Consider the following 27,936-nt stretch of genomic DNA (forward strand, 5'->3'; position numbering starts at 1 on the left):
CACTGCCACCCTGAGGTCTGTACCCTAGAGTAATCTCATCTATGTGTACTAGCCTAGATCATCATAAGAATGGTTGTGACTGTTTGTAATAACGAAACACTGAAACTAATGTGGGGTCCCCAAACAGGAAGACAGACAGAGAAGCCTGACAGACCAACAGTCAGTGGATAGTAAATAGCTGTATAAGTAAGCTACAGCTATGGACAATATGAGCACATCAGGATAAAAAGAATATACACTGTATGAACCCATTTGTATAAAGTTGAAAAATGGATAAAACTGAAATATATTATTATACAGGTAAGAATCTGATAAACTATGTAGGGAATAATAAATTGCAAATGCATGGTATAGATTATCCTGGTAATAGATGGAAAACAGGAGATGCAATCAGAAAGAGGCATACAAGAGGGTGTCAGAGATGTTAGTAATCTAATTATTAACTTAACTTTAATTGGATTTAAAGATTTAATGGGATTAAAGACTTTAGTTGGATTAAAGATTTACTGAGCATGACCATGCCCACCAGAGCAAGACCCGTTTTCCAAACCATAGCTAGTACCTCCCATTGGGAAGCTTCCACGAGCCTCTTGCCCTCATCCATCAGAGGGCAGACAGAATGAAAACCACAATCACAGAAAACTTATCAAAATGATCATATGGACCACAGCTTTGTGCAACTTACTGAAACTTTGAGCCACTCTGTGTAGGGCCACCCAGATGGACAGGTCATGGTGGAGAGTTCTGACAAAAAGTGGTCCACTGGAGAAGGAAACAGCAAACCACCTTGGCATTCTCACCTTGAGAACCCCATGAAGAATATGAAAAGGCAAAAAGGTATGGCACTGAAAGAAGAACCCCTTAGGTCAGTAGGTGTCCAATATGCTACTAGAGAAGAGCAGAGAAATAACTCCAGAAGGAATGAAGAGGCTGAGCCAAAGGGGAAACGACGCCCAGCTGTGGATGTGGCTGGTGGTGAAAGTAATGTCCGATGCTGTAAACGAGAGTACTCCATAGGAACCTGGAACGCTAGGTCCATGAATCAAGGTAAACCGGATATGGTCAAACAGGAGATGGCAAGAGGGAACATCAACATTTTAGGAATCAGTGAACTAAAATGGATGTGAACGGGTAAATTTAATTCAGATGACCATTGTATCTATCACTGTGGGCAAGAACCCCTTAAAAGAAATGGAGTAGCCCTCACAGTCAATGAAAGAATCTGAAATGCAGTACCTGAATGCGATCTCAAATATGACAGAATGATCTTTCATTTCCTTCATCAGAAGAATCAGAAATAATCCTTCATTTCTAAGGCAAACAATTCAATATTATAGTAATCAAGTCTATGCCCCAACTACTAATGCCAAAGAAGCTGAAGGGTTCTATGAAGACCTACAAGATCTTCTAGAACTAACACCAAAAAAAGATGTCATTTTTATCACAGGGGGCTAGAATGCAAAAGTAGGAAGTCAAGAGACACCTGGAATAACAGGCAAGTTTGGCCTTGGAGTACAAAATGAAGCAGGGCAAAAGTTAACAATTTTGCCAAGAGAACACACTGGTCACAGCAAATACCGTCTTTCAACAACATAAGAGACGACGCTATACATGGACATCGCTAGATGGTCAATACCACAGTGAAGAGGACCACGGAGGGCGAGATGGTTGGATGGCATCACCGATTCAATGGACACGAGTCTGAGCAGACTCCAGGAGATTGTGAAGGACAGGGAAGCCTGGTGAGCTCCAGTCCATGGGGTTGCAAAGAGTCAGATGCAACTGAACAACAACAGTTTGACTTGGGTGGTGGGGATTCGGCTGCTCTTTTGATTAAACCATACACACACAAAGCTGTTAATATACATGACACACTCTTCTATATTCATATGTCATAAAAAAGAATTGCTTATAGCCTGCAGATTCCCTCCTTAAACCTCTTTGCTTCAAAAACTGCTTTCACTGCTCTGAGGGTTTACTTTTTAGAGACAAACTTGGAACACTCCAATCAAGAGAATGCCTAGCAGGCTTATGTGAGCCAAAGTCTATATATTGAATAATGAGACACCAAACCCCCTTACCTTTCTCAACTCCAAACTGATAATATTCTTTTTATTTTGTTCTGGTAATTTGATCTTGTGATAAAACAACCATAAAAAGTTAAAACTTACCTCTGCCACTTCCTTTTGAAAAGTCAACATCATCCGGGTTCTACCATATGCAAATGGTCCATTTCTTTGAGAAACATTTTCAAGCCATTTGATAATCAGTGGAGTTGATACACTAAAAGGCAGATTTCCAATAATATGTACATTTGGAGGATCTGGTTGGCATAAGAAAAAACTTGGTATGATTATTTCATAAATGTATTATGAATACAATTTTAGTTAAGAGTAAAATCAAACTGGCTATTAATAGCATCAAACAAAAGCATACAAAAAGATAACGGCTGAGTATTTTTCAGTCCATTTATTCTTCAGAAGCGATGTTTGCTCACAATCAGCTTTGAATTAAAGGGAAAAAACCCCACCTAATTAGTATTCAGTTAAAGTCCCCAGGTTTTGGCTTAGGAAAACGTGAAAAAGAACTGGTTTGAGGGAAAAGATCATTTAGCCTTGGACATGATGTCAAAGTTCTTGTGGGACACCAGAGAATCTGTCAGATGCCCACAAAGGGGGATAAAGGCTGGACATGAAAATTGTGTATAATATTTATGTGATAAGTGAAGTCATGGCAGGAGAAACAAGATTTAAGATGTGGGTGGAAAAATAACCACCAGCAAAGTCAGAGAAAGCTCAAAACAAGGTGAAAGGAAGAATAGGTGGGCCTGGTATCAGGGAAAACAGAAGCAGAGAAATCTTTTAGTGAGAGTAACAGTTTAACACTGGGAAACATAGAGAAGGTTTGCGGCAGGCAGTTAGGTGGGTCATCCCTGTTGTCTGTGGCTGGCTGGGCAGGGCAGAAAACTGAAGATGGTCACTGAGAAGAGCTAGTTGGAGGGGGGAGACGGGCAGAGCCAGCCACTCTGAAGGAGCCTGGTGTGGAGCAGTGAGAGACTCAAGGGCAGCTGTGGAGGCACCCCCAAATCGCTTCTCCAACTGCTCTGAGGGGGGTTTATGGGCAAGAAACACTTCTGTGTGTTCCAAGGAGCTGGCACATAGCAGGTACCCAATAAACTGTCCATGAATGAAGAGTGCCTTGGAAGGTTACTGAATGTAAAAGACAGAGGAAATAAAGTCAAAAGAAAGGGGGGGTATGGCTTTGTTCACCAAAACACTTTTTTCACCATTGGGAAAACACTTTCTAGCTCATTCCATCTTTATATGGTATCATGAAAATGGCAAGTTTATATGAACAGACCCCAAAATATTTGAAAAATATTGGTATCAGATAAATTTGGATGAAGAGAAAGCAATTTGATTTTTATTTTGGAAGAAAGTGGAAAAGCAGAAAAAATTGCAATGCACCTTACCTATTTAATTATCTAATGTAATATACGTATATAATAAATATTTACAATGTATGACAAATAATACAAATATTTGTAATTAAATAATTACAAAAGAAAATAAGAAAACCAACCCAAAGACACTTACCATCCTCCCACTGTCTTTTGAGACTTTCTGGAAAAGCCCTTTCTATCTTAAACGTCAAGACATCTCCATGAACAATTCTCAGTTTTCCAGGTGCTGCATCAGAAAGCATCTAGTTTACAAAAAGGGCAATAAAATGAGCTCATACGCTTTAGAGAACAGTGGAATTCATTTTTTCCCTGGCAAATCTGTGCATCATTAAATTAATATGAAAAGTCAGAGACTAAGAATGATCGTTAACGAACTAATAGCATGCTGCGTCCACTGCAACAGACATCTGTGGTGTTCGACTTCAACACAAGAATGACTAGGAATGGCGGCAGATAATAGTATAACAACAGCCTATTAACATCACAAATATTGACATAATTTTGACCCTCAAGATGGCTTGTATTTCGGTATAGATTTGGCAAACACCGAACTCCTGCATTTTTAAACTGGAGACTAGTCTCCCAAGGCAATAGAAATAAAAACAAAAATAAACAAATGGGATCTAATTAAACTTACAACCTTTTGCACAGCAAAGGAAATCATAAACAAAAATACAACCTATAGAATGGGAGAAAATATATGCAAACAATGCAACTGACAGAGCTTAATTTCCAAAATATACAAACAGCTCATACAACAACAAAAAATCCTATCAAAAATGGGCAAAGGAACTAAATAGGCATTTCAACAAAGACAAACAGATGGCCAAAAGGCACAAGAAAAGATGCTCAATATTGCTAATCATTAGAGAAACACAAAACTACAATGGGTACCACTTCACACTGCTCAGAATAGCCATCATTAAAAAGTCCATAAATAACAATCGCTGGAGAGGGTGTGGAGAAAAGGAAACCCTTCTACACAGTAGGTGGGAATGTAAGTTGGTGCAGTCACTGTGGAAAACAGTACGGAGGTACCTTAGAAAATTAAAAACAGAATTACCAAATGATCCAGCAAACCCACTCCTGGACACATACCCAGATAAAACTATAATTCAAAAAGATACCTGTATGCAGGTCAGGAAGCAACAGTTAGAACTGGACATGGAACAACAGACTGGTTCCAAATAGGAAAAGGAGTACGTCAAGGCTGTATATTGTCACCCTGCTTATTTAACTTATATGCAGAGTACATCATGAGAAACACTGGCCTGGAGGAAGCACAAGCTGGAATCAAGATTGCCAGGAGAAATATCAATAACCTCAGATATGCAGACTATACCACCCTTATGGCAGAAAGTGAAGAACTAAAGAGCCTCTTGATGAAAGTGAAAGAGGACAGTGAAAAAGTTGGCTTAAAGCTCAACATTCAGAAAACTAAGATCATGGCATCCAGTCCCATCACTTCATGGCAAATAGATAGGAAACAGTGGCTGACTTTATTTTTCTGGGCTCCAAAATCACTGCAGGTGGTGATTGCAGCCATGAAATTAAAAGACGCTTACTTCTTGGAAGTTATGACCAACCTAGACAGCATATTAAAAAGCAGAAACGTTACTTTGTCAACAAAGGTCCGTCTAGTCAAGGCTATGGTTTTTCCAGTGGTCACATATGGATGTGAGAGTTGGACTATAAAGAAAGCCGAGTGCCGAAGAATTGATGCTTTTGAACTGTGGTGTTGGAGAAGACTCTTGAGAGTCCCTTGGACTGCAAGGAGATCCAACCAGTCCATCCTAAAGGAGATCAATCCTGGGTGTTCATTGGAAGGACTGATGTTGAAGCTGAAACTCCAATATTTTGGCCACCTGATGCAAAGAGCTGACTCATTTGAAAAGACCCTGATGCTGGGAAAGATTGAGGGGGCAGGAGGAGAAGGGGACAACAGAGGATGAGATGGTTGGATGGCATCGCTGACTTGATGGACATGGGTTTGGGTGGACTCTGGGAGTTGGTGATGGACAGGGAGGCCTGGCGTGCTGCAGTTCATGGGGTCACAAAGAATCAGACATGAATGAGCAACTGAACTGAGCATGTCCCCTAATGTTTTTAGTGGCAGTATTCACATTACCAAGATGTGAAACAACCTGATGTCCATCGACAAATGAATAGATAAAGATGTGATACATATGTACAATGGAATATCGTTGTTCAGTCACTAAGTCTGACTCTTTGTGATCCCACTGACTGCAGTCTGCAGGCTCCTCTGTCCATTGGGTTCTCCAGGCAAGAATACCAGAGTAGGCTGCCATTTCCTTCTCTACAATGGAATATTACTCAGCTATTAAAAAAGAAAGAAACAATGCCATTTGCAGTAACATGGATGCAACTAGAGATTATCAATACGAAGCAAAATAAGTCAGAAACAGAAAGGCAAATATCATATCACAAATATACATGGAATCTAAAAAACAACACAAATGCATTTATCTATGAAACAGAAACAGAATCATGGATGAGTCAGAGAACAGACTGCTGGCTGCCAGGGAGGAGGAGGTTCGGGAAGGACCAAGTAGGAGGCTGGGGTTAGCAGATATAAGCTTGTATATATAGGATGAATAAACAAGATCCTACTATATAGCACTGGAGAAGAAAATGGCAACCCACTCCAGTATTCTTACCTGGGAAATCCCATGGACAGAGAAGTCTACCAGGCTATAGTTCATGGGGTCACAAAAGAGTCAGATGCGACTTGGTGACCAAACAACCATAAAGCACAGAGACCTATATTCAATGTTCTACAAAAAACCATAATGGAACAGCAGAAATCAAAACAGTAGAAGGCAACTATATGTCAATAAAAAAAATAACAAACAGAAACTAAAGACATAACGAAATACTGAGAATTAGGAGAAATCAAATGAAAGATGAACTTAATTTAACTAAATCTTTATATCTTAAGTACATACAAAGGATTGATTCTACGTATTACCAAGATCTTTAACTAAATCTGTGAGTAGAGTCAACCAGGCAGAAAAGTTATATGTCACTGCCAAGCTATACGTGGCACTCTGAGACACTCTCTTGACCAGAGTGCTCCTGAAGTAATTCTGATCCATAGGCACTTTCAACCTAATGAATTATCCTGCATGTTTTAACAAAAGCTACTTCCTGGCCAATTTCTACCTTCCACTCTTTGTTGTCCTTCCTTTCTTCAGTTTTTCTGAGTGAAAAAGAGAAGTACTTCTTTCCTTTATCTTTTTTTCCCTCCTTCTCATCCACCTTAACATCACACCTTAAGAAATGCTCTCATAGTACTGACGTGTTGGCACCTAACTAAAAGGAGGCTTACAGGTAAGCCATCTATAAATGTGCATGTGTTAAGTGCCCTAGACTCAAAACCAAACTTGATTCTTAAAGTCCTTAATAAAAAACCAACAGCCAGATGCAACCCATGAGCTTATAAAGTTAACATGCAAGAGAGTAAAATCAATGAAAACAAGCACATCTAAAGAACAGTGTGGGGAAGACATAGGGGGTTTGGTACCGACATGTACACACTGCAATATTTAAAGTGGACAACCACAAGGTCCCCCTACTGTAGAGCACAGGGAACTTTGCTCAATGTTACTGGCAGCCTGGATGGGAGGGAGTCGGGGAAAATGGATACGTGTGTAAGTATATGTATGGCTGAGTCCCTTTGCTATCCACCTGAAACTATTATTGTTATTGGCTATTCTCCAATATAAAATAAAAAGTTAAAAAAATAAAGTAGGTTACAAAAGGAAGAAAAGAAGAGGTGACCCTCTTTCCATATTAAATCTCAGTTCAGGGAACTCAGAGAACCTTGGCTCCAATTCAACGAACTTTTGCCCTTAGCATCCCCCGGATCATCATCTCATCCTATCTCTCCTCTGACTAATTCAGGCAACTGAGGAAGGATGAAAGCACCATCACAAAAGCCATGGAGGAGACATGGACCAAGGCACCTAGCTGTAGATCACTCACACCTCTGGGTCAACAATGTGCCTTGCACACGCTTCTTTATAGCGTTGTGTATTATAATCATGGATATACAGGTTTCTTTCCCCTGTAACAACAGAGGCCCCTTAAGGGCACCTGTTTCTTATCTACTTCAATATCCCCTGCGGCTGCAACCATACACAGTAGGTGCTTTATATGTATTTGACAAGTGAATGAATAAATGTATGATCAAATGGCATTCAGTTTTCTATGATGCTGGAAAACTCCTCTCCTAGCCTACAATATTCGGGGCCCCTAAAATTTGAAAGGTTCAGAAACTTGCAAAGATTTACTTCACTGATAAGTCAATTATACATGTGATGTTGGAGAAATGCGTAGCTGAAATGCATATGCTGATTAAAGGCTAAGCATTTTAAGTTATGGGAATCATCTAGTTTGATCTGTTTAGCCACGGTAGTTTAGCAAAAATAATTGTGTACCTCTGATATTAATGTACTTATGGATTATTTTAAGTGGCCATGATTTGCTAAAACTTACCTGATGAGTTCCAGACAAACTTAGAAAATATAATAACTTAGACATATTACAAAAAAAGGGGGATCTCGCTCTATAGGAGCGTATAAAAATTGTATTTAATGGCAGCATTTACCATCAATGAAGAACATTAAATTTTCTTCTGTAATTATGCTTCACATAATTAAAACAAAACAAATAAGCATACCAAAAACAAAGAGGCAGAATTAAAAGCTTATGTTTCACAATGTCAATATATAGAAAGTAACGAGTAATTAAGGCTAAAATAAAACAAGGTAAATTTGGCTCTGCGGCATTAATTACATGCTCTGATAACTTCAACCATGTTTGAAATATTATTTTCCACCTTGACACACGCAGCTACATACCAGGAAACTGGTAAAAATACACATTTACCTTCCTTTCCCAAGTTTAAAGTGCTAGTTTTTTGGATTCCCATTCTGGCTTATGTGTCAGTCAATGACACACCAGGTCCTCCTGTTCTTTCTTTAAGAGGTCTACTTTTTCCAGGACAGCTCTGCAGCTCGAGCTTTCCCCTTCCCACTCCCCACTGCAGAAGGAATGAATGCTGCTGTTCACAGGTTTATGTGAAGGCCCTGAGCAATTATGGAGGCCAAAAAAAAAAGTTGTACAAACAGAAATGACAGTATAATTATGGACAGAAGCCATTTCAACACCTAACAATAATCAGCAACGACACAGAAAGACCCCGTAACCCACGAAGAGAAGAAAATGTCCGCATTATCATGATGATACTAGGGGAATGACGAAAGGGCGGGACAGATCACTATTACAGCCCTCAGGAACAACACTGGAGCCTGTTAACACCTCAGAACTCTGGGAGTGTTGCCTCATATTGACCTCAAAGGCACCACCGATGATCCATGCAGGCACTAATGATAGCCAAATGAGTAATTTTACAGACACTCAAATTGTTCTACCATTTTCAATCCTGTATTTTCCCAAAACGAGACATAAGCAAGCTTTGAGTAAAAAGCATTCATTAAATAAGGCTGTAAAAGAAGAAAACCAAACTGTGATAAAGGAAGCATACAAAGTATGTAGATTGTGAGAGCTTTACATTGTACCAATCCTAGAGATGTCAGATCCTGAAGCCAACATACTGAACTATATCATTTTTACTCAGTGTTGGAAGTAATTACAGCCAGTTTCCAAGAGAGTACATGTGCTTTTCTGGTATTAAGTTCTATAAAGGGTACAAGGAAGAAACAGAGAATGCCTTTGATAAAACTAAGAAAACAAATGCAGAAGTGTTCTTCACAGTCACCTAAAAAATCTCTCTCCTCTTACAAGTACTTAGTGAATGCTGTCCTGCATGTGTGTGTCACGGGGTGGGGGGTGGGTGGGGGTGGAGGGGAAGCTATAGTCTTAACTAGCTAGTTTGCTGGTGATCTAATTTGATGAGGAAAGAATCTGTGCAATTTCTAGAACCTATGCCCATTTATAAATCCCTTCAGTGCAAAAAACTAACAGCCATTTGATATGTTTTACGCCACCTTCTCACGGTGACTTCCCTGGTGGCTCAGACAGTAAAGCGTCTGCCTACAATGCAGGAGACTCAGGTTCAATCCCTGGGTCGGGTCGATCCTTCCAGGCAGTACTCTTGCCTGGAAAATCCCATAGATGGAGGAGTGTGGTGGGCTACAGTCCATGGGATTGCAGAGAGTCCGACACAACTGAGCGACTTCACTTTCACTTTTTCATGGTGAGGGGCTCATGACAGCCAACACTGCACAGTGGGCTAAGCAGTCATCACACAGCCCGGTAATACTGCCTTCTTTCTAACCTGCCACAGACTGCCTTTTCATACTGTTCATGGGGTTCTTGAGGCAAGGATACTGAAGTGATTTGCCACTCCCTTTTCCAGTGGACCACGTTTTTTAAGATTTCTCCACCATGACCCGTCCGTTTTGGGAGGCCCTGTATGGCATGGCTTATAGCTTCATTGGGTTACACAAGGCTATGATCCATGTGACCATTTTGGTTAGCTTGCTGTGACTGTGGTTTTCATTCTGGAGGTTGTGGGATTGTACTTCTTGCTTCTTCTGTCTGCCTTCTGATGGATGAGGATAAAAGGCTTGTACAAGCTTCCTGAGGGACTGGCTGTGAGGAAAACTGGGTCTTGCTCTGGCAGGCAGGGCCATGCTCGCTAAATATTTAATTTTCTGCTGATGGGTGGGGCTGTGCACCCTGCCTTTAGAGGCAGTCCAGTTCTAGAGCTTACAGGCTCTATGGTAGGGCTAAAGGTGACTTCCAAAAGGACTTATACCAATATGGACCTCCCAGGACGGCTTCTGCCAGTGCTCCTGCTGACCCGTGCCTCCACAGGAGACCCTCAAACACAGGCAGGTCTGGCTCAGTCTCTCACGGGGTTAACTGCTCCTTTCCCCTGGGACCCAGTGTGCACAAGGTTTTGAATGCACCCTCCAAGAGTCTGTTTTTCCTAGTCCTGTGGAAGTTCTATAATCAAATCCCATAGACCTGCAAAGTCAGACTGGGGATTCCCATTCCCTTTGCCAGATGCCCAGGTTGGGAAGCCTGATGTGGGGCCTAGAACATTCGCAACAGTCTAAGAACTTCTTTGGTATTATTGTTCTCTAGTTTGTGGGTTGGAGGTTCATAAAAATGTAAGGAGGTTATAACAAAAACCATCCCCCCAAAAAAGAAATGCAAGAAGTCAAAAGTGGTTATATGAGATAGCTTTTGGCTGTGCTTTGCTGGAGCAACTGTGAAGATACCCCACGCCCAAGGTAAGAGAAACCCAAGTAAGACGGTAGGTGTTGCAAGAGGGCATCAGAGAGCAAACACACTGAAACCATACTCACAGAAAACTAGTCAATCTAATCACACTAGGACCACAGCCTTGTCTAACTCAATGAAACTAAGCCATGCCCATGGGGCAACCCAAGATGGGCGGGTCATGGTGGAGAGATCTGACAGAACGTGGTCTGCTGGAGAAGGGAATGGCAAATCACTTCAGTATTCTTGCCTTGAGAACCCCATGAACACTATGAAAAGGCAAAATGATAGGATACTGAAAGAGAAACTCCCCAGGTCAGTAGGTGCCCAATATGCTACTGGAGATCAGTGGAGAAATGACTCCAAAAAGAATGAAGGGATGGAGCCAAAGCAAAAAGAATACCCAGCTGAGGATGTGACTGGTGATAGAAGCAAGGTCTGATGCTGTAAAGAGCAATATTGCATAGGAACCTGGAATGTCAGGTCCATGAATCGAGGCAAATTGGAAGTGGTCAAACAAGAGATGGCAAGAGTGAAATGTCGACATTCTAGGAATCAGCGAACTGAAATGGACTGGAATGGGTGAATTTAACTCAGATGACCCTTATATCTACTACTGTGGGCAGGAATCCCTCAGAAGAAATGGAGTGACCGTCATGGTCAACAAAAGAGTCCGAAATGCAGTACTTGGATGCAATCTCAAAAACGACAGAATGATCTCTGTTCATTTCCAAGGCAAACCATTCAATATCACAGTAATCCAAGTCTATGCCCCAACCAGTAATGCTGAAGAAGCTGAAGTTGAACGGTTCTATGAAGACCTACAAGACCTTTTAGAACTAACACCCCAAAAAGATGTCCTTTTCGTTATAGGGGACTGGAATGCAAAAGTAGGAAGTCAAGAAACACCTGGAGTAACAGGCAAATTTGGCCTTGGAATACAGAATGAAGCAGGGCAAAGACTAATAGAGTTTTGCCAAGAAAATGCACTGGCCATAACAAACACCCTCTTCCAACAACACAAGAGAAGACTCTATACATGGACATCACCAGATGGTCAACACCGAAATCAGATTGATTATATTCTTTGCAGAGAAAGATAGAGAAGCTCTATACAGTCAGCAAAAACAAGACCAGGAGCTGACTGTGGCTCAGACCATGAACTCCTTATTGCCAAATTCAGACTTAAATTGAAGAAAGTAGGGAAAACCACTAGACCATTCAGGTATGACCTAAATCAAATCCCTTATGATTATACAGTGGAAGTGAGAAATAGATTTAAGGGTCTAGATCTGATAGAGTGCCTGATGAACTATGGAATGAGGTTCGTGACATTGTACAGGAGATAGGGATCAAGACCATCCCCATGGAAAAGAAATGCAAAAAAGCAAAATGGCTGTCTGGGGAGGCCTTACAAATAGCTGTGAAAAGAAGAGAAGCGAAAAGCAAAGGAAAAAAGGAAAGATATAAACATCTGAATGCAGAGTTCCAAAGAATAGCAAGAAGAGGTAAGAAAGCCTTCTTCAGCGATCAATGCAAAGAAATAGAGGAAAACAACAGAATGGGAAAGACTAGGGATCTCTTCAAGAAAATCAGAGATACCAAGGGAACATTTCATGCAAAGACTGGCTCGATAAAGGACAGAAATGGTATGGACCTAACAGAAGCAGAAGATATTAAGAAGAGATGGCAAGAATACACAGAACTGTATAAAAAAGATCTTCACGACCCAGATAATCACGATGGTGTGATCACTGACCTAGAGCCAGACATCCTGGAATGTGAAGTCAAGTGGGCCTTAGAAAGCATCACTACGAACAAAGCTAGTGGAGGTGATGGAATTCCAGTTGAGCTATTCCAAATCCTGAAAGATGATGCTGTGAAAGTGCTGCACTCAATATGCCAGCAAATTTGGAAAACTCAGCAGTGGCCACAGGACTGGAAAAGGTCAGTTTTCATTCCAATCCCAAAGAAAGGCAATGCCAAAGAATGCTCAAACTACCACACAATTGCACTCATCTCACATGCTAGTAAAGTAATGCTCAAAATTCTCCAAGCCAGGCTTCAGCAATATGTGAACCATGAACTTCCAGATGTTCAAGCTGGTTTTAGAAAAGGCAGAGGAACCAGAGATCCAATTGCCAACATCCGCTGGATCATGGATAAAGCAAGAGAGTTCCAGAAAAACATCTATTTCTACTTTATTGACTATGCCAAAGCCTTTGACTGTGTGGATCACAATAAACTGTGGAAAATTCTGAAAGAGATGGGAATACCAGACCACCTGATCTGCCTCTTGAGAAATCTGTATGCAGGTCAAGAAGCAACAGTTAGAGCTGGACATGGAACAACAGACTGGTTCCAAATAGGAAAAGGAGTTCGTCAAGGCTATATATTGTCACCCTGCTTATTTAACTTCTATGCAGAGTACATCATGAGAAACGTTGGACTGGAAGAAACACAAGCTGGAATCAAGATTGCCAGGAGAAATATCAGTCACCTCAGATATGCAGATGACACCACTCTTATGGCAGAAAGTGAAGAGGAACTCCAAAGCCTCTTGATGAAAGTGAAAGTGGAAAGTGAAAAAGTTGGCTTAAAGCTCAACATTCAGAAGACGAAGATCATGGCATCTGGTCCCATCACTTCATGGCAAATAGATGGGGAAACAGTGGAAACAATGTCAGACTTTAGTTTCCTGGGCTCCAAAATCACTACAGATGGTGACTGCAGCCATGAAATTAAAAGATGCTTACTCCTTGGAAGGAAAGTTATGACCAACCTAGATAGCATATTCAAAAGCAGAGACATTACTTTGCTAACAAAGGTTCGTCTAGTCAAGGCTATGGATTTTCCAGTGGTCATGTATGGATGTGAGAGTTAGACTGTGACGAAGGCTGAGCACCGAAGAATTGAAGCTTTTGAACTGTGGTGTTGGAGAAGACTCTTGAGAGTCCCTTGGACTGCAAGGAGATCCAACCAGTCCATTCTGAAGGAGATCAGCCCTGGGACTTCTTTGGAAGGAATGATATTAAAGCTGAAACTCCAGTACTTTGGCCACCTCATGCGAAGAGTTGACTCATTGGAAAAGACTGATGCTGGGAGGGATTGGGGGCAAGAAGAGAAGGGGACGACAGAGGATGAGATGGCTGGATGGCATCACTGACTCGATGGATATGAGTCTGAGTGAACTCCGGTCGGTGATGGACAGGGAGGCCTGGCGTGCTGCGATTCATGGGGTCGTGAAGAGTCGGACACGACTGAGCAACTGATCTGATCTTACAAATAGCTGAGAAGAGAAAGGCAAAGGAGAAAGGGAAAGACATATTCAAATGAATGCAGAGTTTCAGAGAATAACAGGGAGAGATAAGAAAGCCTTCCTCAGTGATCAATGCAAAGAAATAGAGGAAAACAACAGAATGGGAAAGACTAGAGACCTCAAGAGAATTGGAGATACCAAGGAACGTTTCACGAAAAGATGGGCACAATGAAGGACAGAAACAGCATGGATCTTACAGAAGCAGGAGATATTAAACACCAGGTGGCAAGAATACACAGAAGAACTATACAATAAAGGTCTTAATGACCCAGATAACCATGATGATGTGATCACTTACCTAGAGTCAGATATCCTGGAATGTGAAGTCAAGAAGCCCTTAGGAAATATTACTACAAACAAGTTAGTGGAAGTGACAGAATTCCAATTGAGCTATGTCAAATCCTAAAAGATGATGCTGTTTAAGTGCTGCACTCAATATGCCAGCAAATTTGGAAAACTCAGAGGTGGCCCTGGACAAGGAAATGGCAGCCCACTCCAGTCTTCCTGCCTGGAAGATCCCATGGAGAGACGAGCCTGGTGGGCTACAGTCCACCATGGGGATGCAAAGAGTTGCACATGACTGCGAGACTGAGCACAGCCGTGGCCACAGGACTGAAAAAGGCCAGCTTTCATTCCAGTCCCAAAAAGGCAATGCTGAAGAATGTTCACACTACCACACAATTGCACTCATTTCACATGGCAGCAAGGTCATCCTCAAAATCCTTCAAGCTAGACTTCAACAGTACATGAACCGAGACCTTCCAGATGTACAAGCTTGATTTAGAAAAGGCAGAGGTGCCAGAGATCAAATTGCCAACATCCACTGGATCACAGAGAAAGCAAGGGAATTCCAGAAAAACATCTACTTCTGCTTCACTGACTACACTAAAGCCTTTGATGTGTGGATCACAAACTGTGGAAAATTCTTAAAGAGATGGGAATACCAGACCACTTTACCTGCCTCCTAAGAAATCTGTATGCAGGTCAAGAAGCAACAGTTAGAATCGGACAGGGAATAATGGATTGATTCAAAATTAGGAAAGACGTAGATCAAAGCTGTCTATTGTCACCCTGTTCATTTACCTTTTATGCAGAGTATATCATGTGAAATGTCAGGTGGATGAATCACAAGCTGGAATTAAGACTGCCTGGAAAGGTATCAATAACCTCAGATATGCAAAACCACCCTTACGGCAGAAAGCAAAGAGAAACTAAAGAGCCTCTTGATGAAAGTGTAAGAGAAGAATGAAAAAGCTGGCTTAAAACTCAACATTCAAAAAACAAAGATCATGGCATCCAGTCCCATCATTTCATGGTGAATCAGATCAGTTCTTGGGGGAAAAAGAGGAAATGGGCAGATTTTATTTTCTTAGGCTTCAACATGACTGCAGCTGTGAAATTAAAAGATGCTTATTCCTTGGAAGAAAAGCTATGACAAACCTAGAGAGCATATTAAAAAGCAGAGACAACATTTTGCTGAGAAAGGTCCATACAGTCAAAGCTATGTTATCTTCCAGTCATCATGTACATATGAGAGAGTTGGACCATAAAGACGACTGAGCACAGAAGAACTGAATTTTTTTCAAACTATGGTGCTGGAGAAGACTCTTTGAGAGTCCCTGGACAGCAAGGATATCAAACCAGTCAATCCTAAAGGAAACCAAGCCTGAATATTCACTGAAAGACTGATACTGAAGCTCCAATACTTTGGTCATCTGATGCGAAGAGGTGACTCATCAGGGAAAAGACCCTGATGCTAGGAAAGATTGGGGACAGGAAGAGAAGGGGATGACAGAGGATGAGACGGTTGGATGCCATCACTGAGTCAATAGACATGAGCCTGGGCAAACTCTGGGAGATAGTGAAGGACAAGGAAGCCTGGCGTGCTGCAGTTCATGGGGTCGCAAAGAGTTAGACACAACTGAGCGACTAAACAACAAACAATAAGAACAGGTACAGTAGAAACCCACTCAGACTCACCAAGTGATTAGATACTTGATTTAGTAAATTTTCTACTCAACCCGGGGTTTTCCTTGGTGGTTCACATGTAAAGAATCTGCCTGCAGTGCAGGAGACCCAGGTTCGATCCCTGTGGGAAGATCCCCTGGAGTACGTAATGGCAACCCACTCCAGAATTCCTAACTGGAGAACTCCATGAACAGAGGAGCCTGGTGAGCTGCAGTCCACTGGTCACTTAAGAGTCAGACACGACTGAGCAACTAAGACTTTTTCTATTCAACCAATGTAACTCCTTTAATTGTCAACATTTCTTAAAAATAAACTTATAGAATTCTTGATGACTTGGAACACTGTTGACTGTAGAGGAACGGCCTCAACAGCTATGGACCCCTCCCTATTGTGCTTTCGCTTCTTGTAGCTCTTCTGCCACAGTAATAACTGTTACTTCTTGCTGTAGTCAGTGGGTGTGCTTCCAGCATTCTCTGTACTTACTTGCAGTGGACTAGGAGATCACTTTGGCTGTGAATCAGCTTTTGCTAACTGAGTGTTGTCCATGTTATGATTAACTGTGGTCATAGCTGTATCAAGTAAGTTACATGTATACGTATGTAGTCATCACAACAGGAAGTCCTATTTAAAATCTGCTAGAAAGAATTTCAAACATTTACTACCTCTGATTAAAAACAAGTCCTGTTGTTAGGATGACCAGATTACTTTATATTTCCCTTTGCAAGAAGATGGGGAAGGGGAAGAATTTTAAGAGCAGCCATTTACTGACTACGGGCAACAGACCAATCTCTTTACATAAATTTCTATCCTTATAATAACCACAAAAGAAAACTAACATTCCCATGCTGCAGATGAGAAAGCTGAAGCTAAAAAAGGTTCAAAGGCAAGCCCAGGGTCACAAAGCTAGTAAGTGCCATATATGATATCTGAAAACCAATCTATTTGATTCTCAATCCCATGAAGTCTACATTGCCTATCAAGTAGAAATACTGTTTTCAGTTCAGTTGCTCAGTCATGTTCGACTCTCTGCGACCCCATGAATCGCAGCACACCAGGCCTCCCTGTCCATCACCAACTCCCAGAGTTCACTCAGACTCATGTCTATCGAGTCAGTTATGCCATCCAGCCATCTCATCCTCTGTCGTCCCCTTCTCCTCCTGCCCCCAATCCCTCCCAGCATCAGAGTCTTCTCCAATGAGTCAACTCTTCTCATGAAGTGGCCAAAGTACTGGAATTTCAGCTTTAGCATCAATCCTTCCAAAGAAATCCCAGGGCTGATCCAGGAAGCTCTCACTGGCCCATGGGCAAGAAACATGAAGAAAAGGACACCAAGGCACATCATGATGAAAAGACTCAAAGCCAATGATGTAGAAAAAATCATCAGCTATAAAAAGGGACACATTCCAGTCAGTTCTAATGAGGTGGATGAACCTAGAGCCTATTATACAGAGTGAAGTAAGTCAAGTATCATATACTAATGCATATATATGGAATCTAAAAAGACAGTACTGATGAACCCGTTTGCAGGGCAGCAAAGGAGACACAGACACTGAGAACACACTCACACAGACGTGGGAAGGAAGCAGAGGGTGAGCTGTATGGAGAGTAACCTGGAAACACACATCACCCTATGTGACACGCACAGCCATTTTGCTGTATGACTCAGGGAACTCAACCTGGGGTTCTATAACCACCTAGGGAGGTAGGATGGGGAGGGAGGTGCAAGAGGGAGGGGACATACGTATACCTATGGCTGATTCGTGCTGATGTTTGGCCAAAACCAACAATACTGTAAAGCAATTATCCTTCAATTACAAATAAAATTATAAAAAAAAGAAAAAATCATAAAAACAGCCCAAGAAAAAAGACAGAAGCAAAGAACAGATTTGTCAGAAACAACATAAGTAATAAGATAGCAGAGCAACATCTGAAGAGTACTGGAGAAAAACTCCAAAACCTGACAGCATGTTTTTAAACACATTTAAACCATAACAATCCTATGAGCAAACTGAGGCACAGTGAGAGTTTCCTGCCCAGTCATATAAATAGTAAACGGTAGAGCCAGACATCAAACACAGGTCATCTGACGCTAAGAGTCTGTTCTATACTATAAAAATCACACTACAATGCTTTCACATATTAAACACGTTTTCTTACATTACAACATGCTAACAGTGAAAAACCTGTATGTTACCACTATGTTCTTTTCCCTAGGCTGCCTCGTGATAATATTTTAAGAACTTGAATTAAGCTACAAATGACATACTTCAGCTAGCAGACATTTTATAAATTATTACAATTTCTTTAAAAAGTAATTCTATTAGCTTAGATATCACTAAAATGGAATTCTTAAAATAGACCACTCTTTCTGCCTTTACTCAGTTTTATGATTAATTTAGCACCTCTAAAAGAACGTGGTTTTACATATTGAAACATTCTTTACAAGAAAAAGAAGTCTATTTGATATTTTAGTACCCAACATTTCTTTTTAAGGCAAATTCCTTTCCTGCATATGCGACACTAAAAATTAATTTTACTTCTTCTACAGAAACAGAAGTCAAATATATACTTCCTGCACAGCAATTTACCTTGAAATCAACCTTCATATTTAGGGAAAAAGCACATAACTTTGATAATTAATGATACCCAATTATTCGGTTTCACCATTAAATAACACATTTATTTAATCAGCTAATTAGATATCTACACAGAGTCAACCTTTCTATCTCCATGTGAAACATTACCAAACATCTGGTATGCACCAGGCACTCTTAGATGCTGTGGAGATACAGCAGGGAACAAAACAGACAAAAACATCTACCCTCATGGCACTTAACATTCCAGAGGGGTGAAGAAGTGTTAAGTTGCTCAGCTGTGTCTGACTCTTTGCAACTCTGTGGACTGTAGCCAAACCAGGCTTCTCTGTCTATGGGGTTTTCCAGGCAAGACTTCTGGAGAGGGGAGCCATTCCCTTCTCCAGAGGATCTTTCCTACCCAGGGATCGAACCCCGGTCTCCTGCATCGTCAGGAGGATTCTTTACTGTCTGAGCCACCAGGGAAGACCTCAAAGATGTGAGACTGACAACAAATAAGAACATACAGTGTGTCAGATAATAATAAATCTCATGAGACAAATAAAACAAGGCAGAAGTTAGGAGTGCAGGGATATGGGAGGGGCAGTGAAAAGAGTGTGGCTGTCTGTTGGTCTGTCTTCAAAACATCTTTCGTTGAGATCAGAGAGGAGGATATATAAATTAGGCTGGTGATGCGAAATGTGATTCACCTGCCTGCCTAATGGGAAAAAATTACACATAATAGAGGGTGAGATTTAGGGTTAAGACATCCCTTTAAGATGAAAAGAAGTCACAAGAGTCTTCTCTATGCCTGCAGAAAGGCGAGATGAATAAACCTGCAGGGAACTGTGTAATGTTATTCAGTTTCTTTTTATCATCTTATGCTCCCACCAAAAATAACACTGTTACAACTTCCACCTCCAACTGATACACCATTCTGGAAAGAAACTGGTTCAGAGCAAAAATCACTATTAAATTCCATATTTAATCAAGGAATATTGCACTATGTGCTGCTGCTAAGTCACTTCAGTCGTGTCCGACTCTGTGCGACCCCATGGATGGCAGCCCACCAGGCTCCCCCGTCCCTGGGATTCTCCAGGCAAGAACAGTGGAGTGGGTTGCCATTTCCTTCTCCAGTGCATGAAAGTGCATTGCACCACGTAATAATCCCCAAATAAAGTTATAAATCTGAAACCAATTCTATCAAGGCTGGCAAAATTAGGTGGAACTAAATACATAATTTTTTTAAAGCATAAAGGCTGGATATAGCAAAATAATGAGAAGAAAACTCACTGGGTTCTAAAAATATCCAGAGGCATAAACACAAGCTCTAGATTTTCTCAAATTTTCTCAAACTGTTCTGGCAGAAATTAAACATTTATCCATTAATATACGTAAAAGTTTTAGAATGCACTAATTTTAAACTGATTTGTCCTCCTATATGAAAATAACAATGTAGCTAATTTTATTATTCTATTGGACTCACTAAATAAATTGCTACTCTTATGAACCAAAGGCTAAGGACTCTCTTAAAGTTTCAGAATTACAGAGGAGTCAAACAAAGGCCCTTAAGCCATTAGGTATAAGTGCCCCGATGAAGAATCCCTTTATAAGATCCCTTATATAATCTGTTCCACTGTATTATACTGTTTTAAAAATTTAACTTTCTCCTCATTTTTAAATCCACCTGCCTCCCTCAATTCTTATCTGTTTTAGTTCTCTTCTAGAGAAGATCAAAACAAACTGATCCTCCCCACCACAGCTTTGGAGAGGCAGCTATGAATCCCCTCACTCAAGGCTTCTCTTCCACTGAAATACAACCAGTTTCTTCAAACACTTCTCATAGGACATCACCTACTGTTTTAAAGATACATTTATCATTTCATTCCGGCTTCCCAGGTGGCTCAGTGGGAATCTGCCTGTAGGCGGATTTAGAAAATGTAGGCGACTCAGGTTTGATCCCTGGGTCAGGAAGATTTCCTGGAGAAGGAAATGGCAACTCACTCCAGTATTCTTGCCTGGGAAATCCCATGGACAGAGCAGCCTGGTGGGCTATAGTCCATGGGATTGCACAAAAGTTGGACATGACTTAGTGACTAAAGAAAAACAACGATCATTTTATTCAAACTTCATTTTAAACCTATGGCACAACTTAATTTTTTCACTTAAAAAATCCTTACACAAATGCCTAAGCTTAACAATTACTTTCTCTCAATGAGGCGTGTATCTTCTCTATCTTGTGCTTGTGGAAATGATTTTCTGAACTTAAAGGAGGTTCTCAGAAGCCATGCCAGTAACTGAGACATCGTTAGCATTTCTTAGTTTTACTTATTTTTGAAGGAATGGGGTACTATGGCATGCACAGCTATTAGTAGCCAAAAAGTCACACAATTAGCTTGCTTAGCATCAATGCATAAAGCTGGTTCATTCAAGCTTTGGCCAACAATTCATGTGAGAATGGTGATTAGAAATGCAGATTCCTAGACCACTCCTAGACCACTGTAATCAGAATCTCTGGAATGAGGCCTGGAGAACTGCAGTTTGAGGAGCAAACTGTATAAGTCTTATATACCCTGAGGTTTAAGAATCGTGACCTGAAGATTTAAACTGGGTTTTTACCTCCTAAGTAAGGTACTTTCAGCAACTCACCTGTAATCCAGGAATAAATCGACTATCCTTTTCAACCACCAGAAGTTCAGCAACACCGGCATTGAGAATGGATCTTGTGATTCCCCCAGGCCCAGGGCCCACTTCATATACATAAGCATTTGTCAGATTGCCAGCTTTCCTTACAATTTTATCTAGAGAAAAGAAAGTTTGAATTGACTACCTTGGCAAATGTCAACATATGGAATTCAAAATGAAAAATAATCTACACAAATTCTTATCAGCATTACTTAACCAACTAATCTTTTATACATAGTATTTATCAGATTATTTAACTCAGCCTAAACCAATGTATAGTAGCCATTCAATAGTCTACCATATAACTGTTGAATTCTACCAGACCCTTAATAAAAATAGGATTACCATGACAAATTTCCTTAACTTAAATAAACATGGTATTTTCTGAGAGCTTCCTTGGTGGTGCAGTGGTAAAGAATCTGCCTGCCAATGCAGGAGATACAAGAGACAAGGGTTCAATCTCTGGGTTGGGAAGATCCCCTGGAGAAGGAAATGGCAACCCATGCCAGTATTCTTGCCTGGAAAATCCCATGGACAGTGGAGCCTTGTAGACTACAGTCCACCAGAGAGTCGGACACGACTGAGTGCACGTGCACGAAAGCATACGCACACACGGTATTTTTCACCTGTTTCTCTGCCAAACCAATCAATATAAGAAGTGATGGAAAAACACAAACCACTTCTCTACAGTTGTTGAATATCAATTATGTGAATAAGCAAGGCGAGCTTCACATTCAGAATTTCCAACGTTGCAAGTTAGAAATTCAGAGCAGAAAGTGCTGGCAGTATTCACTTTTATCTACAGACATCTAGCTGGTGGTCAACGTGGCAATGGTACCAAGTTCCTAGCTAACAGGATTTGCAGAAATTGAGATTCTTGGTTATTTTTAGGAAAAAGTTAAATTTAGGAGTGAAGGGTTTTTGAGCTTTGCAAACATGCAAGTTGATACAAGAAAATTAATTTTTTAATCAATCTAAGTTAGCAGACCTTAAGAAAGCACAGAAAAGCACATTACTGAGGATTCATTGCAACCAACCTTCTGGAAAAACAATGGACTAATCATATTGACTGAGATATTAAAATCCAAGCAACTGGGCCTCTTGGGATGGTAGAAATTTAGCCACTGAAAACGTACTAAGCACTTTACACTGTTCACTGACAGTGTACAGTCTCATTTTTGCTTGTTATTGATAACCTACCTTTGTAAGCTTAGAGGCAAAAACAATCTCTCAATTATCCAAGAATAGTTTTCTCTTCAATGGGTGCCAGGAGAAAACGAGCATACACTGACCACGTTACAGGTGTTTAACATGCTTTCTCACAGCAAATTCTTACAACATATTAAGGAAGAACTGTGCTGTATGTGCTGTGCTAAGTCACTTCAGTAGCACCTGATTCTGCGATCCCATGGACTGCAGCCCACCAGGCTCCTCTGACCATGGAGTTTTCCAGGCAAGAATACTGGAGTGCGTTGCCATTCCCTTCTCCAGGTAATCTTCCCAACCCAGGGATTGAACCCATGTCTCTTATAAAGTCTCCTGATTTGGCAGGCAGGTGCTTTACGAGTAATGCCACCTGTGAAGCCCTAACTTAAGAATTACTACCCCATTTTGACTTCTCTGAACTTTCCAGTTTCTTCATCTATTATTTGAGTGAGGTTACCTGGAAAACAAATGGATGACACCAGCTCAGGTTTAAGTCCTAAAAGCCAACCCTTTCTCCACTAAAGAGCGCTGTCTCTCAGAGGGAACAGAGAGGCTGCCTTAAGTGCAGATATTACAGAGTGATTTTAACAGTCTCTCTCTTTTTTTAAAATGGAAAGCTACGACAGTAGATAGGACAGTCTTTTCACCTTAAACTTTTCAGAAACATTCAAACACAAATGGATATCAAAGAGCACAGTCAATTCACTATGCCTGGGGTTCCATCTTGCTCTGTTCACACCTGAGCTTCTCACCTCACACAAGTACCTTATTTGTCTTCATTTTGGTTCCTGTAGAAGAGGGGACAATAGTATCTAGATCTGGAATTGATTCCTGAAGGTGAATAAAGGCTCACATGAGAAAGGACATATGAAGGATTTTTTTTTCAATATAAAGACCTCTATTTTCAGTCCCCGGAACGGTGCCTTGTATCTAGAATGCAGCTAATGACTACCCGAAAAGGCTGGCTCTAGTTACTATTCAGTCATTGCGGACTCTTTGCGACCCGTGGACTGCAGCAGGCCAGGCTTCCCTGTCCATCACCAACTCCCGGAGCCCATTCAAACTCCATTGAGTCGGTGATGCCATCCAACCATCTCAGGACCAAAGAATTTTCGAGGTGGATGACCTTTTAATGCTCTTGTGGTAGAGCTCTCGTCCAATTAAATAAAAAAACTGAAAACAGGTTAAGTTTTTTTACCCCGTTACATCGCTACTGGCTTGCCCACGCTGCTACTCTAAGTTCAAGAAATAAAACCACCCATCCCTGCTGTTGGACTGTACTTCACAACTTTCGAAATATGTGATTTACTGACTCAGTTTCTTAAGAGGGGCCAAATAGAATGAAATATCAAAACCCCAGAAATGTTACGTACTCCAACTGTGAACTGCCATATTTCTAATAATCTTTTTCTTGCAGTATCATCTTTCAGAAAGACCAGCACGAAAAAACGCTGGTAGAGGTTAAACGACTATATATATATATTTGCAAAATTTATCCAACTGTGCGCTTCAAACAGGCGAATTTTTTTGTGTCTAAATTTTACTTCATAAAACGTGACTTAGGGAGTGGGAAAGCAAACTGACTAAAATGTAAGCTCCTTGGGGACAGACTTGGCTGGTTTCATGAGTGTTTACAGAATGAATATCTGCACCCTCGAGGGTGAGACTCAACAAGTAAACTTTTAAATATCGAACGCCATGAAATGGATACTCTTCCAACCTGTTTACCAATAAAGTCCCTGCAAGTTTAACTGCATAAAAAGCCAAATCAGTCAGCACGTGCATGTATTCCTTATTGGTAACACACCAAGATTTGGAATTCCACAAGCGCCTTTCAGGAGACGCGAAGCCTTCCAAAGCCAGTGTTTGCTCGGCGTCCGCACAGCCTGCCTTCCAAAGCCCACGGCAAACACCCCTCAGCAAACGACACACTCTACACACCCCCTGGGCGGTGGGGCTCCGGAGTTCTCTCAGAGCAAAGCGGCAGAAGGGTCTGACCTACGGCCACCGCACACCTTTGTGCCTGAACCCCGTCGCCCGCCCGCAGGGTCCGCGCGAAACCCCCTCGACCCCACTCCCCCAGGGACGCGAGGGAGACGCCGGGGAAACACTGATAAGCCACCTGTCAGCCTTAAGTCCAGAAGAAAATTCTGGGATAGCTGCTTCACGGCTTGCAGTCTAAACAACTTAATGATTTCTCGAATCGTGGGTAACGGCGGGAGACGGAAAGTGCCGAGCGTCCTGGAGGAAGCCATGAACCCTGAACTGGCTGTACAGATCCCACGCCGGACGTTCCTCCAAGGCTCCTCAAGTGAGGGCAGGGGGAGGAGCCTGGGAGAACTCTGGCCCACCTCCGAGCCTACGTGATTGGTTAGACGTACCCCGTCAGAAGCGAAGGACGCGAACAGGAAATCCAGGCGCACAGAAAGCGCATGCTCCCCGTCCTGCTAAGTGCAGGGCAGGCTGGGTAACCGCGCCGTGTTTGCACGTGAGGTGGGCGGAGGCCGGAGCGATGGCGGGGCGGGGAGAGGCGGGGCCTGGGCCTGAACGAGGAGGGGCGGACCCAAGGATTGATGAATGAAGTTCACCTGGTGGAGGATTTGTTTTGAGTTTGACTCCAAAGTGAAAGTCGCTTAGTCGTATCCGACTCTTTGCGATCCCATGGACTGCACAGTCCATGGAATTCTCCAGGCCAGAATACTGGACTGGGTAGCTGTTCCCTTCTCCAGGGGATCTTCCCAACCCAGGGATCGAACCCAGGTCTTCCGCTTGGCGGGCGGATTCCTTATCAGCTGAGCCGCAGGAAAGCCCCACCTGGCAGATGGGCGGTCCTAAAAGCGCCTCTGTGGAGGGTTACGGGATAGCAGGTTGTTAACGGCAAAACTGTTGATTGCTAACAATTCTCTTATGGTGGATGTTTTTAGACTCTCAGCACAGCAGGTGTGGCATGGCAGGTTTCTAACTTCTCTTAGCCTTATTGTTATTTTAAAAAAATCTGTTAAGTGAACGTAATGTTTGCTTTAAAGGTGTGGAACTGAGAGAGGTCGTCTGGTGTGTAAATCCAGAACGTAGTTCAAGTGCATGGTATATGGTAAAGCCGCTATCAAAGATGGCCGTTACTGCTATAATTACTTGCAGGTGAATGCGGCCCAGGGGGTTACACGACATCTGCATATTTGCTGCTACTGCTAAGTCACTTCAGCCGTGTCCGATCCTGTGCGACCCCATAGATGGCAGCCCACCAGGCTCCCCCGTCCCTGGGATTCTCCAGGCAAGAACACTGGAGTGGGTTGCCATTTCCTTCTCCGATGCATGAAAGTGAAAAGTGAAAGTGAAGTCGCTCAGTCGTGTCCGATCTTCAGCGACCCCATGAACTGCAGCCTACGAGGCTTTGCTAGAGAGCCAGAACAGAACCCAACTCCTGTTCCTTCAAAATGTAGTCAGTGAGAAAAGCCGCTTTGTTTAGCGCTTTAGGCTTTGGGAAGCGTTTTCTGGTATATATCAAATACTTGGTTATACCGCCTTTCTAAAGATACTGTTTCCTCCACCCTAAACAGAAGTTAGCAATATTTATCCTATTTTTGAAAGTCTAGACTCAGAACCCTTATTTTCCGCAAGAGATAGGTGTTCATTCTCAGGTTATACTCGTTGTTTTATTTACTCCTCCCAACAGTCCTGTGTGGTGAGATTATCATCCTTAGTTTGTTGTTGTTTTAGTCGCTGAGGCATGTCCGATTCCTCTGTGACCCCATGGACTGTAAACCTCCAGGATCCTCTGTCCATGAGATTCCCCAGGCAAGAATATTGGAGTGGGTTGACATTTCCTTCTCCAGAGGATCTTCCTGATCCAGGGATCCAACCTACCTCTCTTGTAAAGGTGGATTCTTTGCCACTGAGCCAACCCATCCTTATCCTTACTGTGAAGAAGTAGAGGGAGATGAGGTCATTTGAGTTAGAAGACTTTAATCTGAGTTATTTCTTTTCTGAGTTCCAATTTTGGCCACACCCCTCAAGTATTAGATTATTTTAAAGTTAATGATTTAATTAATGTATGTGCATTTTAATTTTTATGATGCTATTTAATATATAGATTCTGAATCTTGACTATAAACTTGTTCACTATTTTCATATGACTAAAATACAATTTAGTAAATACATTTCTATAGCTACAAAACCAAAACAAATGGTGTGTGATGTTAAATTACTGGTCTTAATGCAGACTGACAGGATTCTTTTATTTAAAGTTCAGCTTACCAAATATTATAGTGTGCCATGTAATGATTGAATTTTCTGATCAGTTTTCTGGATCCAGACTACCACCAAATCTTCATTTGGGGTTTTTGCCATTGTGGCTTGCCTTTCTCTTGGAGTAACATGAGAGCTATACTTTAAGTCAACCTGTAGCTGTTTTCATTAGCTTAGAAACAGAGGTCAAATTACTTGACAGTAATGCCGGCATGTTTCATTGAATACACTAAATCCTTTGACTATATGGATCACAACAAACTGTGGAAAATTCTTCAAGAGATGACAATACCAGACACCTTACCTGTATGTGTGGCAAGAAGCAGCAGTTAGAACCAAACATGGAATGACAGACTGGTTCAAAATTGGAAAAGAAGTACGTCAAGGCTATATATTGTCACTCTGTTAATTTAACTGATGTGCAGAATACATCTTGAGAAATGCTGGGCTGAATGACTCACAAGCTGGGATCAAGATTTCTGGGAGAAGCATTAACAACCTCAGATATGCAGATGACACTACTCTGATAGCAAAAAGGGAATAGGAACTAAAGAGCCTCTTAGATGAAGGTGAAAGAGAAAAGTGAAAAAGCTAGCTTAAAACTCAACATTCAAAAAACTAAGATCATGGCATCTGGTCTCATCACTCCATGGTAAATAGATGGGGGAAAAGTCAAAGCAGTGACCGATTTTATTTTCTCGAGTTCCAAAATCACTGCAGGCAGTAACTGCAGCCAGTACGTTAAAAGATGTTTGCTCCCTGAAAGAACAGCTATGACAAAGCTGGACAGCATATTAAAAAGCAGAGACATCACTTTGCTGACAAAGGTCGGTATAGTCAAAGCTATGGTTTTTCCAGTAGTCATGTACAGGTGTGAGAATTGTACCATAAAGAAGGCTGCACCCTGAAGAATTGATGCTTTCGAATTGTGGTGCTGGAAAAGACCGTTGAGAGTCCCTGTACAGCAAGGGGGGGAATCAAACCAGTCAACTCTAAAGAAAACCCTGAATATTCACTGAAAGGACTGATGCTGAACCCTGAATATTCTTTGAAAGGACTGATGCTGAAACTGAAGCTCCATTACTTTGGCCACCTGATGTGAAGGCCGACTCATTGGAAGGGACCCTGATGCAGGGAAAGATTGAGGGCAAGAGGAGAAGGGGGCGACAGAGGATAAGATGATTGGATGGCATGGTTGACTC

General features: G+C 41.6%; 1 protein-coding gene across 6 annotated transcripts in view; it reads right to left on the bottom strand.

Annotated features, from left to right (window-relative positions):
* Positions 1-27,298, bottom strand: part of TFB1M (transcription factor B1, mitochondrial) — a 69,620-nt gene extending 42,322 nt beyond the window's left edge. For 5 of the 6 annotated variants that reach the window (XM_086318493.1, XM_086318489.1, XM_086318491.1 and 2 more), the window contains exons 1-4: positions 24,612-24,808; positions 21,248-21,399; positions 3,597-3,705; positions 2,172-2,323 (exon numbers count right to left, since the gene is read on the bottom strand). In XM_086318493.1, the coding sequence (XP_086174619.1) occupies positions 2,172-2,323; positions 3,597-3,705; positions 21,248-21,399; positions 24,612-24,744 (546 nt within the window). In that variant the 5' untranslated portion in view covers positions 24,745-24,808. Of the gene's footprint in view, positions 1-2,171; positions 2,324-3,596; positions 3,706-21,247; positions 21,400-24,611; positions 24,809-24,870 lie in introns of those variants that run through there. The other variant, XM_086318490.1, reaches the window with a different exon arrangement.
* Positions 27,299-27,936: the final 638 nt, after the last annotated feature.

This window comes from Bos grunniens, chromosome 9 (assembly GCF_055505025.1).
Source record: "Bos grunniens cultivar Pamir isolate PY7600 chromosome 9, Bosgru_T2T1.0, whole genome shotgun sequence".
Classification (NCBI taxonomy): Eukaryota; Metazoa; Chordata; class Mammalia; order Artiodactyla; family Bovidae; genus Bos; species Bos grunniens.